Genomic DNA, 15,147 nt, shown 5'->3' with positions numbered 1-15,147 from the left:
CCTTTGAACAAATGAGAGATAAGTACAATATAACTGGAGATACAGCGCTGGCATATTACCAACTGAGATCCTACTTGAAAGATAAATTAGGAAGCAATTTGAGTTTACCAGAGGGAAGTAACCTTGAATATGTGATTACAGATACAATGTTAATCAAAAGATTTATAACAAATATGTATATCAAACTGCAAGAAAAGGAGAATGAGGAAACAAATGGTAAAACTAAACAAAAATGGGAACAAGATTTAAATATAAAGATAAAAAAGGAAACATGGGAGAAATTATGTTCTGGAACGATGAGAAATACAATAAATACGAGGCTGCGTATGATACAATATAATTGGTTACACAGACTATACATTACACCGCAAAAGTTAAATAAATGGGACCCAACAGTATCTGATAGATGTTTTCGATGTAAAAAAGAAAGGGGAACAACAATTCATGCAATCTGGACATGTGAGAGAGTAGAAAAATTTTGGGATGATCTCAATCAGATATTAAATAAAATAACAGAAAACAATATACCAAAGAATCCAGAGATCTTTCTCCTAAGTAACATAAAAAATAAAGAACTTGGAATTGACTTGGAAGATGCACAAAAAAGATTTGTCAAGATAGCCCTAGCCGTAGCAAAAAAATGTATTATGTCAACCTGGAAATTGGAAGATAATTTGAAAATACAACAATGGTATATAGAAATGAATAAATGTATTCCATTCGAAAAAATAACATATAGTTTAAGAAATAATATTGAAATATTCGAACAAGTATGGGAGCCTTACATTAAATACAATAGCGAAAACCTACCGGGAACAAACATTACCTAAGTTGATGGAAGGAGAAGAAAAGAAAAGAATGGACTCAGTAGAATTTCTGGTATATTTTTGTTGAATGACAACATTGTCTGACTGAATTAATGCAACCTAGATTGTATACCTAAAATGGATGAGAGGGGGGGGTGGGGGGGTGGCTTGGGAGGAGGGGGGGGGGGAGAAAAAGTCACTGTAAATGTGTGGAAAAGAAAAAGTGTATATCATGGCTATTGTGATTTATGGTGTGAAAAAAAAAAATTAAAAAAAAAAATTACTCCAAAAGTCTGAAGTTGAGCAAACTTATAGGCTTTTATTTGCTATAGAACAAAGGCACATCCATGCTGCTTGACTGTACTGCTCTGGGGAGGGGGCTGTGGAATAGTCACCTTTATTCAGGAGCCTGTGGGAGGGGCCACAGGTATACATTTTTATATTACTGAAATAAATTTATTTATCTCCTTTAGTAATCAACATTTCTAATTCAGACTGTCGAGGTAAACTTAAATTTCGGCCTAACATCGATTAGAAAAGCTTTAACTTCATAATAACAAAAAAAGTATTATTCGGGACATTATATTTTTTCTTCATTCATTGAAAAGAATATAATTACCAGCTTCAAAACAGTCTTCTATTGTTTTAATCCCCAGTGATTCCATATCTTCAAAAATTGATTATTAAGAGTAAAAGGAAAGAGTTTATTTTGATATAAAGGCGTTTTACGTGATATCATACCTTTCGCACTTATCTCAATCTATTTTATTTCATAATTCAATTAAATGTTTCAATATAGGTGGATCCTTACTACCAATTAATACTTTTGAATTCCATTTATATTTAATTTTTTTTCATCTATTTTAATTAATTCTATCTTAGCCCACATTAAAAATTTATCTAAATCAAGCATTCCACTAATAAATTTCAATTGAGCAGTTTTATAATAATTTTGAAAATGTAGGAGTTGGATAAGCCTCCTCATTCAAATTTCCAAGTTAATTTTTCCAAACATTTCCTAATAATTGAATTTAAATCCTTTAAAAAAATTTTGACAAGGAATAAATTGAAAAATATTGTAAAAATATTCATTTTAATACAATTTACTCTATTTATTAAAGTTATAGGTAAATCATTCCATCTATTTAAATCATCTTTAATTTTACAATTTATATAAATTGTCCTGAGAATTGGCACCTCCATACCAGGCAGTGGTGCAACCAGCCCGAATACTCTCTATGGTGCACCTGTAGAAGTTTTTTTTAGAGTTTTTGGTGTCATACCAAATCTCCTCAGACACCTCACAAAGTATAGCCGCTGGCAAGCCTTCTTTGTGATTGCATCAATGTGAAAGCTCTAGGACAGATCCTCAGAGATGTTGACACCCAGGAATTTGAAGTTCTTGACTCTCTCCACTTCTGAACCAATTTATATAAATTCAATTTCTATAAATTGTCCAAATTTTTTAATCAATTTTAATACCTAAATATTTAATTCCATTATCGATTACCTAAATTGGGCAACCTGTTTACATTGATATAACATCCCTCAACCAATGGCATAATTTCACTTATGCCCCAATAAATTTTATAACCTGATGTTTCACTATATTCTTTTTATCTCATAAACAATGAATGTAAAGTATTTTCACATTCTGTTATATAAATCAATCATCATCAGCAAACAAATTTATCTTAAATTCCTCACTATTAATTTTCATTCCTTTAATATTAATAGTTTTATTAATTGTGCCTAAGATTCAATTGCTAAAACAAATAAAGTCGGAGACAAAGGACATTCTTGGCTAATTGATTTAGTTAGCGATAAAGCAGAAGAAATTTGTCGATTAGTCATGAATTTAAGAGAAGGATTTTTACATGAAGTTTTAATCCAGCTAATAAATACAGATCCTAATCCAAATATTTCCACCACCTTAAATAAATAACTCCATTCTAATCTATCGAAAGCCTTTTCAACGTCTAATGATAAAACCAATGCTGAATCTGATTTCTTCTCAGATATATAAATTAAACTAATTCATTTAGCAATATTATCTGCAGAGTGTCAATTTTTAACAAATCCAGATTGGTCTAAATGACTTAAATTCGGTAAATATTTAGTAAGCTTATTCTCTGAAACTTTCACTATAATTTTATAATCAACATTTAATAATGAAATTGGTCTATAAGATTCAGCTCTTAATAAATATCTTTCTTAGGTATAACTGTTATAATTGCATTCAAAAACTTTAGCTATAATTTTATAATTAACATTTAATAGTGAAATTGGTCTATAAGATTCAACTCTTAATAAGTATCTTTCTCAGGTATTACTGTTATAATTGCATTCAAAAACTTTAGCCTTAATTTTATAATTAACATTTAATAGTGACATTGGTCTATAAGATTCAGCTCTGAAAAAATCTATCTTTCTTAGTTATTATAATTGTATTCAAAAAGGATTCTGGTAAAGAATGGGTTTCTACTGCTTGGTTCAAAACAAATATTTAAATTTCTTATGAAATTCAGATGGAAAAACATCTTCCCCTGGAGATTTGCCATTTTGCCTAGAATTAAAACCATTAATAATTTCTTTAACTGTAAATGAGGAATCTAAATCTTTGCGATCTTGGCAATTTAGAGAAGGAAGATAGATTTCAGATTTTTAAAAAACTATTAATCCTTACCTCATCATCATTACATTGAGATGTATATAAATTGGAATAAAAGAATCGTTTATATCTTGAGGTTTATAAGTAATTTTTGACTTTCTTTTAATAGCATTAATAGTTCTTGATGTCAGTTCCATCTTCAAATTGCTAAGTCAGGACCTTATGCACTCTTTTCCCCAATTCGTAGTACTTCTGCCTAGATCTCTGAACTAATATCTCTGTTCTGTAAGTTTGCATCAAGTTGTAATACATTTTCTTATTTATTAAATCTGTCTTTTTCTTTTCAGACGGATCTTTCTGCAAATTTTTATCTAAAATCTCTATTTCTTTTTCAAGTTAATCTACTTCTTTAAGATAATCTTTCTTAATTTTAGTAGAATAACTTATTATTTGACCTCTTAAATAGGCTTTTAAAGCATCCCATAAAATAAATCTATTACCAACAGAACCAATATTAGTATCTAAATATACCTGAATTTGGTTTCTTATATAGTTACAAAAATCAACATTACTCAATAACCAAGAATTAAACCCCCATCTAAAAATGAATCAATAGAGCTAAATTATCTATAAAATCCTAGTTTTATATTCTGCATGTATAACTTGTCCTTGTAATTGAGATGAAATTAAAAAGAAATCTATTTTGGAATAAGAATCAAACCTATAAGAATAAAATGAATAATCCTTTTCTTTCAGATTTAATTTTCTCCAAATATCAACTAAATTCAAATGCTTCATCAAAGTTAAAAAAAAAATTTAAATTTGTTCTAGTTATTGATTTTTGCAAATTGTCCATAATGGGTGTTAATAAAAATTTAAATCACCACCAATTATCATATTGTGATTTGCTTCCTCAAGATGAAAAAAAAATCCTGAATAAATTTTTCATCATCTACATTAGGTGTATAAATATTCATAAGCATCCAAAATTCTGAATGAATTTGACAATTTACTAAATCAAACCTCCTACAGAATCAATAACAGTAGATTGTAATTTAAAAGATTACTTCTTATTAATTAAAATAACAGCTCCTTTTGCCTTAGAATTAAATGATGAAGCTATAACTTGACCAACCCATTCTCTTTTTTAATTTTTGATATTCTTTTTTGATTAAATTAATCTCTTATAAAAAAGCAATATCAACTTTCAATTTTAAAATATAAGTTAAAATCTTTTTTCACTTAATTGGATTACTGAGCCCGTTCACATTATCAGTTACAAAATTTAAATAATTTACCACCCTATTATAAATCTAGAAATGGATTACTCATGAGTTATTGACTATAATTCAATCTTGCCACTCATCCCAGCTCCACAGCAGTTTATAAAAATAAGTAACATCTTCCAGAAAAAGAAAGCAAGGAAATCCTAAAAAAAAAACAGAGAAAACCGCCCCCCCCAAAAAAAAAAGTACTGATATATAATGTGACAGATTATGTTGTGTTTGTATTGTATATAGATATATTTTTGGGAGATAAATTGGGGCAGGTTTGTTAGTGTAGGTCACATACAAACACTTCAAAACAGATCTTATTTAAAATACTGGAGCTCTGCTCAAGCCAGACAGGGCGGCTCCTCGGGGCCTTTGGAAATACTTTGGGGTGTGCCGAAGAGACTTCACTAATGAATTGTTGTTTTGAAAAGCAACAGATGAAAGAAATTGGAGGAGTAGTTTGGAGCCGCAGGCTGTCTGGATGGGATAGGAACGATCCTTTTATTCCAATTTATATACACCTCAATCTAATAATGATGAGGTAAAGAGGGTCATGTGGTTTTGCAAGCAGAGAAAGTTAAACAGGCTTTTTCTCTGAGAGGGGCAGAGAGAGAGAGAAAGACACACACACACACACACACACACACACACACACACACAGATCAGTTCTGCACTTTTACAGTTAGCAGCAGCAGTTGGGACTGGAACAAGACAAGCTGGCAAGCTTATGGAAAACCACATTTGGAAGATAGTTGTGAGTGCTTAGATCAGCCTAGTCAAAGCCCTTGTGGTTCATGTAAGAGGGGAGGACTGGCTGCCTAATGATTCACTTGAAACAAAAAGGAACTGTGTGGTGACCTAAAAGAGCGAGGTTATCATTTGGAAAACCTTGATGGGGTAAGTTTCTTCGGCAAGACACTACTAAGTGGCACGTGGCTGTGGAAGGAGAGGACAAAAAGCCTGCCTTCCCCAGACATAATATAGAAAGCACCTTCATCATTTTATCAAGTACGATAAGCTTCTTCAAGATCTTTGTTTACTTGATCATCATCAATCTCAATCGGTTCTCGGCGTCCAACATCTGAGATCTATCTTGCAAGTTATCTTGGCTAAGTTTTGATTCTTCAAAAGAATGACTTTGAGTAGCATTATTTATAATCAGGCAGTGAAGTAGCAAATTCTAAAGCTTCATCCTCATCAGTAAAAAAGCATGTTTGATTTTCTCTAGTAAAGACTTTAAGTATAGCTGGATATCAAAAAGCAAATTTATATCCCTTTTTCCAAAAAACAGATTAAATTCTTTCCTTCTCTTAACAATAGACGTACTCAAACCTGCATAAAAAAATACTCTATTATTTCCAATCATTATGGGACCTTGCTGTTTTCTAGCATTTTGGACTCCCAATCTTAATATCATTTCTTTAACTTGGTAATGTAGACATCTAATTAGGATAGAGCATGGTGTTTGTCCCGGAAATAGTTTCTTTCTTTTTTTTTAACTTTATTTAAAATTTTATGACATGAATAAAATAAAAATTACATTTAAAGAAATAATAAAAAATAAGATAATAAAAATTAGAATACTACATCATTAAACTACACAAATTAACCCCCCCAATAATTATAACACAACATTAATCATCTAATTTAAAATTAGTCCAACCCTCCCCCCAAAATAAAGAGTGAAGAATTAATTAACAATGTTGTAAATAAAATAGAAAAAAACCCACTTACAAAAAAAAGGATAAAACTTAACAACAAAAAAAATTACTAACAACAAAAAAATCAATACTAAAATAATACCCTTAAACATATATTTAAATCAAACATAATACATGTATTTAACAAATGAAATCCACTTTAAAACTAAGTTCAAATATTAAAATCATATATCAACCACATATCTGTTATACAAAAAAAATCATAATTAATAATACATACATACAGAATTTCCATTAATACCAAGTTTCCTTTATAATTCATCGCGAGAACAAAAACATCCCTTAGAAAAACAGAAATAGTTTCTTTCTGATAGCTCTATGAGCTCTATCACATTTAAATCTATTTGGAAAATTTCAGGAATCCATTTTTGAAAAAACTGTGCTGGATTAGGACTTTGAAAATCTTCAGGCAGTCCAACAATTTTAACATTATTTCTACGACTATGATTTTCCATAACATCAATTTTCTGTAAAGTTCCTTCTTTTGAACTTCCCAGGCTGTAAAAAAAAAATCTTCCATTTTATTTACTGTATCTTTACATTGTTCTACATCAAGGTGATAATCTTGAATATCTTCAATTTTCTGAACTTTAGCTTTAACTTTATCCATAGTTTTAGCATATTTTGAAATATCAACTTTAATAGAACTTATTTCATCTTTAAGATATTCAAATTGTGTATTAGATTTGGATCTTACAAAAACAAATTGCCAATTCATTTGAGTTGACCATGCTTTAATTTGTTCTGAAAGCATAGAAAATTGAGCTAAGGAGTCTACAGTTTGAGGTGTAGTTTGAAAAACATCAAATTTCTCTTCTTCCATACCTTGCATAGGTTGGGGCCTGTGTCCACAATATATTAATTCTGCTCCCTCCATTTCTTCTAAAACTTCTTTCTCAGTTAATGTTTAAGTCTGTTTTACCTGTCTTCCAGCCTTTTGCTTAGCCCTAGTCTAACTAGCAACGCTAGTAGACATGGATTAGCTGGCTCCATTGTTTGATACAGAGATGCTGATTCAGTAGTGCGCATATCCGAAGTTTTGCTCATGCGTAATTGTTCTTGTGATGGCAACTCAAGGACTCTCTTCTGAACTCCAGTGCCATCTCTGTCGGCTCCCCGAGGAAGTGGCGCTGGTGTAACATTTACCTTAGCCATCGCTTGCTGAGTCAGTCTTGGAGGGAGAGTCAGTCTTGGAGGGAGAGGAAGCAAGTCAGCAGGCTCGATCGATAAGGTAGGCCCCGTTTCTTCAGTCATACTCTTTCGTAGTTGTTTTCTTTGCAGTTTGAGCCTTTGATTTCTTCATAGCCAATGTAGATAAGTTTAAAACAAGTCTTAATATCTCAGTTTTTTTTTAAATTTCCTTTCGGGTTTTAATTAATTCTGCCGAGAGAGGCGTATTTTCACATCACCAACCTAAGCCATCTCACCGCACCCCGCCCTTACCTCTCTCTTTGAATGAGTAGGAAAACTAGCATGGGTGAAAATAGTTAGATGAAATAGGAAAGAGATTAGCAGAGGAATATATATATATAGAATTCAAAACTATTAATTGGATTTAATGAGACACCATGGTTGAAACACTTGATTACCGTTTGGGATAAGATAAAGTACGAAATTGGAATAAAATGAAATTGGAATAAAAGGAAATATATCACCTAAGATATATATGTATATATATATATATATATATATATATATATATCACCTAAGATGTGTGTGTATATATATATATATATATATATATATGCTGAACCAAGCCATGAAAGACCCCAACAATGAAGACGCTGTTTACATCCGGTACCGCACGGATGGCAGTCTCTTCAATCTGAGGCGCCTGCAAGCTTGTCCGTGAACTACTCTTTGCAGATGATGCCGCTTTAGTTGCCCATTCAGAGCCAGCTCTTCAGCGCTTGACGTCCTGCTTTGCGGAAACTGCCAAAATGTTTGGCCTGGAAGTCAGCCTGAAGAAAACTGAGGTCCTCCATCAGCCAGCTCCCCACCATGACTACCAGCCCCCCCACATCTCCATCGGGCACACAAAACGGTCAACCAGTTTACCTATCTCGGCTGCACCATTTCATCAGATGCAAGGATCGACAATGAGATAGACAACAGACTCGCCAAGGCAAATAGCGCCTTTGGAAGACTACACAAAAGAGTCTGGAAAAACAACCAACTGAAAAACCTCACAAAGATAAGCGTATACAGAGCCGTTGTCATACCCACACTCCTGTTCGGCTCCGAATCATGGGTCCTCTACCGGCACCACCTACGGCTCCTAGAACGCTTCCACCAGCGTTGTCTCCGCTCCATCCTCAACATCCATTGGAGCGCTTACACCCCTAATGTCGAAGTACTCGAGATGGCAGAGGTCGACAGCATCGAGTCCACGCTGCTGAAGATCCAGCTGCGCTGGATGGGTCACGTCTCCAGAATGGAGGACCATCGCCTTCCCAAGATCGTGTTATATGGCGAGCTCTCCACTGGCCACCGTGACAGAGGTGCACCAAAGAAAAGGTACAAGGACTGCCTAAAGAAATCTCTTGGTGCCTGCCACATTGACCACCGCCAGTGGGCTGATATCGCCTCAAACCGTGCATCTTGGCGCCTCACAGTTTGGCGGGCAGCAACCTCCTTTGAAGAAGACCGCAGAGCCCACCTCACGAACAAAAGGCAAAGGAGGAAAAACCCAACACCCAACCCCAACCAACCAATTTTCCCTTGCAACCGCTGCAATCGTGTCTGCCTGTCCCGCATCGGACTTGTCAGCCACAAACGAGCCTGCAGCTGACGTGGACTTTTTACCCCCTCCATAAATCTTCGTCCGCGAAGCCAAGCCAAAGAAAAGAAGATATATATATATCACCTAATATATCACCTAAGATGTATATATATCACCTAATATATCACCTAAAATGCCTCTGATTCAAAATCAGCTTGTACCTTTTTCAAAGAATAACCAATTTTTAATTATCTGGTTTAGTAAGGTTCACCCTCTTGACTGATGTTCTAACATCATCCTCAGAGCCAGATGTCACAGGATCCTCAGCCTTTTCAAGGATTCTAGTAGGCACTGTTTGGTTCTTCTTCTCAAAACAGGCATGGAAGATGTTTATTTCATTGGGTAGTGAAGCATCACAACCATCTATAGTGTTTGTAGGCTATAATCGCCTTCACTTCCTGCCATAGCTGGCAAGTATCTGTCTCTGTCTATAGCATACTCCAGAATTGCCATTTGCTTCAGAGATGTCCTTCTCCCAGGTCGTACCTGGACTTCTCTTAAAGATCCCGATCCCCAGCCTTAAACGCGGTTGTTCTCACCCCCAACAGGTTGCGAATTCTCTGATTCATCCAGGGCTCCTGGTTGGGGCATGCCCGGTATGTACGCGTGGGCTCACACTGATTCACGCAGGTCTTGATGTAAATTCATTCAAATCGATGGATAAGTTCTCGAATATGTTCCAGTCCACCGATTCAAAGCAGTCCTGCAGATGCTCCACCACCTCCCTCAACTGTACTTTCGCCACCTTCACCACTGAAGCTGTGGTGCTCAGTCTCTGCTTGTTCGCCATGATTAGAACTACAGCCAGGTGTTCAGACTTGCTGAAGTGCAGTCTGGTATGGCTCAGTATGCATTCTTCATGGTGGTGTAGCACTGGTCTCGCCTGTTGGTGCTGGTTTATCAGACTTCTTTATGTTTATTCAGACATTCTGGTCTGCATGAAGTCCCCTACAATGATTGGGAAGGCATCAGGATGTGCTGTCTCATGGCTGTTAATCACAGCCCTCAGTCCCTCCACTGCCAGCCTGACATTTGTCTGGGCCAGAATGTACACTGACCAGGATGATGGCAGTGAATTCCCTTGGCAGTCCAATTCGACCCTACAAGTCCATTCCACCCAATTTACATCCCGTTAACCAACTTTTTTGAAGGGTGGGAGGAAACTGAAGCCCCTGGAGAAAACCATGCAGACATAGGGAGAACGTACAAACTCTTTACAGACAGCACGGGATTCGAACCCAAGTCCGATACCAATCACTGGCGCTGTAAAGATGCACATACTGTTAGAAACTTTTTAGAGGAATTTGGACTGATAATTGGAAAGGTGTAGAGCGATAGAAGCTTCATGCAAGCAAATAGAATTGACACAGTGGGCTAAAGGGACCCATTTCTATGCTGTACAATTCTGATTCTACGCATCATAGAGCAATGACTGAAGTTACATGGCATACGGAGACTAGTCGCATGTCGGTCATTTCCTTATTTGTCTTCAGTCAAAAATTTATAACTGTGACAATGGAATAGGGTTGTAACTATATAAGCAACGTTTAAAATATGAAAAGAAAATCTGTGTAATATTTTGCTGTATTTTGAAATAACAAAATTTATGTACATGGATCTATTTGTGCAGTAAAATGCAAAATATTTATTTGTAGATGTTTCCTGTAATGAGATATGGTGTATCAAGTAGGCTGAGTGGATGTGTTTCTGGTGACTGCTAATCTCTCTCTCTTTCTCTCCTTCTGATTCTCTTCCTTTCACTGATGCTTGCTCACTCTTTCTCTCTGATTCTTTCTCTCTCTCTCTACCTCCCCCCCCCCCCACACACCCCCCATCTGCAGGAATGAGCTGGAACGCCAGTTTCTGGAATTGCTGCAGTTCAACATCAATGTGCCCTCCAGTGTTTACGCAAAGTATTACTTTGATCTACGGTCGCTGGCAGAAGCCAATAACCTGAGCTTCCCACTGGAACCACTCAGCAGGGAAAGAGCACAGAAACTAGAGGTGAGGGACTCTCACTGTGTCTTGTTATTAGTACATTGAGACTTAGTTGTAATCTGTGGTTTAACAATTGAACGATACTAATTGAAAACTTTTTTTGTAGTAAACATATTCCCAACAATACTTTTGTCATAATTTCTATTGAAAGAGCAGGATAAGCATTTTTTGGTTATTGAATTGAATTTTTTATTGTCACAATGAGCGAGATACAGTGAAAGGCTTTGTTTTGTGTGCTATCCAGGCCAGTCCACCCAAATCTAAGTACAGCAGGTAGTGCAAAAATAAAACAATAATGTAGTGTTCGAGTGTCTTGGGTAAACTTATACCTCTCATTTTGTTCGTTTTAGATTGGTCACAGTGTTTGAACTACCGAAATAAAATAGACACACACATCGAGAGCAGTCCATGGGTGGTCCCAACAAAGACAGGGTATTGGCCAACATGCCAAACCCATCGTCTTTGGAAGTCCATCCTAGAATCAAGAACTGCTCAGAGCTCACCTCTTTCTTTCGGCGAAACATCTTGAGACCAACCCTGCTCACTGCGCCAATTGTCTTGGGTAAACTTGTACCTCTCACTTTGTTCGTTTTAGACTGGTCACAGTGTTTGAACTACCGAAAGAAAATAGATACACACACCGAGAGCAGTTCAGGAATCAAGAACTGCTCAGGGCTCACCTCTTTCTTTCGGCGAAACATCTTGAGACCAATCCTGCTCGCAGCGCCAATTGTCTTGGGTAAACTTATACCTCTCATTTTGTTCGTTTTAGATTGGTCTCAAGATGTTTCACCGAAAGAAAGAGGTGAGCCCTGAGCAGTTCTTGATTCCTGGATGGACTTAACTGCTCTCGGTGTGTGTGTCTATTTTCTTTCGGTAGCTCAAACAGTGTGCCCAATCTAAAACGAACAAAATGAGAGGTATAAGTTTATCCAAGACAATTGGCGCTGCGAGCATGATTGGTCTCAAGATGTTTCGCCGAAAGAAAGAGGTGAGCCCTGAGCAGTTCTTGATTCCAGGATGGACTGAACTGCTCTCGGCGTGTGTGTCTATTTTCTTTCGGTAGTTCAAACACTGTGACCAATCTAAAACGAACAAAATGAGAGGTACAAGTTTACCCAAGACCTCGAGTAAGTCAAAGAAAGTTGCAGTTAAAACCAGGGCAAGGGCCTGAATCTGAAGGTTGGTGTTTTCAACCATATCTACCTTCTGGGGTTGAATGGGTCCTTCAAAGTGCCAGCAGCTTTTCCCAGAAAGCAGAAGGTATAGATGAAGTCAATAGAAAGGAATTAGTTTGCGTGAAGGCATGAAGCTGTGTTTACTGAGCAGTTTCTTGTGATCTTGGCTTGAGCAAATTCCTGCACCAAGTTATATGCACTATTTGCTACAATAATAAGCCATTCATCTGAGAGAGGCTGCAAGAATAATAGCAGTACATTCAAGGCCATTTCCGCTTGGCAATAACTTCATAGCTGGCCTGAGTGCCTCTATTTTCCCCACCCAATCTCTACTAATTCCCTCAATATCCTCTGAGTTAAAGAGTTCTAGAGATACTCTATGAAAGATCTTCACTTAAGTCTGCCATGTGTCCTGTGTTTGCTCCTCTTGGGGGTGGGGGGGAAGCAATGTGCCATTCAGCCTGTTGAGTCTGCCTCACTTGCAGTGATCCCAGGAATTAGCCTGGTGAACCTAATTTGGACTGCCTCCATTGGTACCAAATACTTTATAAGGTAAAACTGTGCTCAGTGTTCCAGGTGAGGCCTCACCTTCACTCTGTAGCCCACAGTGATCCAGCTCTTAAGTGATGAAACAATAAAGCTTGGTCACTGACCAATAAATATTTGATAAATATACCTTGTGCTAATATTTAAGAATGTGTATGAAGCCCTGCATATATTTGATAACAACTTTTGATTCTGAGTTTTTTAATATTTTGTTGATGTATTTCTGAGAGCATCAATAAATTGAATTTTTTCTAAAGCATAAAAAAAGCCCATTCATGGAGAGATTATAGTTTATTGTGATGTAAAACTTAATAAGTGAGATAGTCTCTGCCTTTTTTGAGGTTTTGTTGAACCATGGGCTTTTTCACGTGTACTTAAAAGAGATGAGATGTTTGGATTTGATTTGAAGGGTCGTTAAGTAGCTGGAATTGATCTAGATGTAAATGTACTCACTTATTAGATTCTTAACTTTTGTTCTGTGATAACCTGTTGTGGAAATTGGCCCTTCCAGTGATTTTGGAAAAGCAAGTATACCTCAGAAGGCAAAATAATCTCTCCTGTCAAATGAAACTGACTGATAAATGAGCAATGATACAGGTATTTGTAAGGAGCTTTTGATAGTTGAGAACCCACTGCACTGCAGAGAGTGGTTGAGCCATTTCCTTTTATGTTATCACCTAACATTGAATAATGTGAACACAATGCACTCTTTCATTATATTTGTTCAGAGCATGCTGCCTGCCTTTCCTGAGCAGGCACTTCTTTCAACCCTGATGATTCAGAGCCATAGAAACGGGCCCTTGTCAGACAGGAATACAGATTGCCTCCTCACATGTCAGCGTCAATAGCTGCTTTAACACTTGGGTCCCACTAAATCTGCTGTTCAATGTCCCAAGATAGGAATGGGGGTAGATCTGTTCTACCTTCTATCAGTGATGTCATAACCTATCAAGTGATGGTGGACCTGCCCTAAATCTTGATCAATGTATTATGATCTTATATTCGAGTAAAATTAATTAACATAATTAAGCTTTATGTACAGCACAATATGAGCCCTTCAGTCCCTGTTGTGCTGACCTATATAATCCTTTATAAGGGACCATGGGAAAGTGCTAGCAATAAATAGCAATAGTGGACAATTTTTATACAGTGTGGGAAAGTTGGTAGCGCTATAGCGCACAATTTATTAAAGACCATGGGAAAGTTGGTAGTGCTATCACGCACAATATGGAAATACCATGGGAAAAAGTGATGTGGACCTGCCCTACCAGAATTCCACATTGCAGAGAAAGGGCTGTATGCATGGAACACTCGTGGATGGGTTTCTCTGTCACATGGCATTCTGGGAAGTCAGGTCTGCTATCGCTTTTTTTCCTCACAGTCTTTATAAATAGTGTGCTATAGTGCTACCAACTTTCCCATGCTGTATAAAAATTGTCCGCTATTGCTTTTTTTTCCCCTCTCTCTCTCTCTCTCTCTCTCTCTCTCCCCTGCTGCGACTTTCCCACAGCAAAGTTTATACCTTCATTTCAACTTTTTCTTCCTTCATGTTCTATATTTGTTTACGTGTATACGCTATGTACAGGATTTTTTGCACTACCAATAAGTGCCAATTCTACCTCACTCTCAGGAAAAAGAACCTCAAGGTTCTAAATGACAATAAATCTGAAATCTGAAAATCTAACAATGGTATGTAATGGGATATAGTCATAATATAATGGTTTACAATCACTGCATGTTTTATGAATTATGACTTTATTTCATCATTTGCTTTACAGAAGAGATTGGTTTATTCACTAATGCAAAAACTTGGGTAATTTCAATCCCACAATGCAATTGCCCATTCTACACTTGCGTCTGCAGACGCCTGGGATTGTACTAGGGGTAGAGGCCATCAATCCTCGGCATGACATGACGTCATCTGATAAATTAAGACAATTTTTCTTTCCCTCTAGGCACTTTAAAGGCTGATTGGCTGTTAATTCCTGGGATTACTTGCAAGTGTGAAAGGGGCTAATGTTTTTGAAAAATTGCCTTCAGACACAAGAATGGTTGTTATTTGAGACATGGCTAAATCAATGATGTTTCAAAGTTTTCATTTGATGAGCTTGTCCTTTTTGGCTGTGAAGTCTAAAGAGGTACAGAAGGGATATTCAAAGAGTGAAACTGGATGTGAATAAACCAATCTCTTCTGTAAAGCAAATGATGAAATAAAGTCATAATTCATAAAA

General features: G+C 36.4%; 1 protein-coding gene across 3 annotated transcripts in view; it reads left to right on the top strand.

The window, feature by feature from the left end:
• ccny (cyclin Y) overlaps positions 1-15,147 on the top strand; it is a 278,342-nt gene that overhangs the window by 245,390 nt on the left and 17,805 nt on the right. For 2 of the 3 annotated variants that reach the window (XM_069914412.1, XM_069914414.1), the window contains exon 9: positions 11,036-11,198. In XM_069914412.1, coding sequence (XP_069770513.1) covers positions 11,036-11,198 — 163 coding nt within the window. Of the gene's footprint in view, positions 1-7,509; positions 7,644-11,035; positions 11,199-15,147 lie in introns of those variants that run through there. The other variant, XM_069914413.1, reaches the window with a different exon arrangement.

The sequence above is a fragment of the Narcine bancroftii genome, chromosome 1 (assembly GCF_036971445.1).
Source record: "Narcine bancroftii isolate sNarBan1 chromosome 1, sNarBan1.hap1, whole genome shotgun sequence".
NCBI lineage: Eukaryota > Metazoa > Chordata > Chondrichthyes > Torpediniformes > Narcinidae > Narcine > Narcine bancroftii.
The sequence above is the reverse complement of the archived record's forward strand: the minus strand, read 5'-3'. Positions and strand labels throughout refer to the sequence as shown.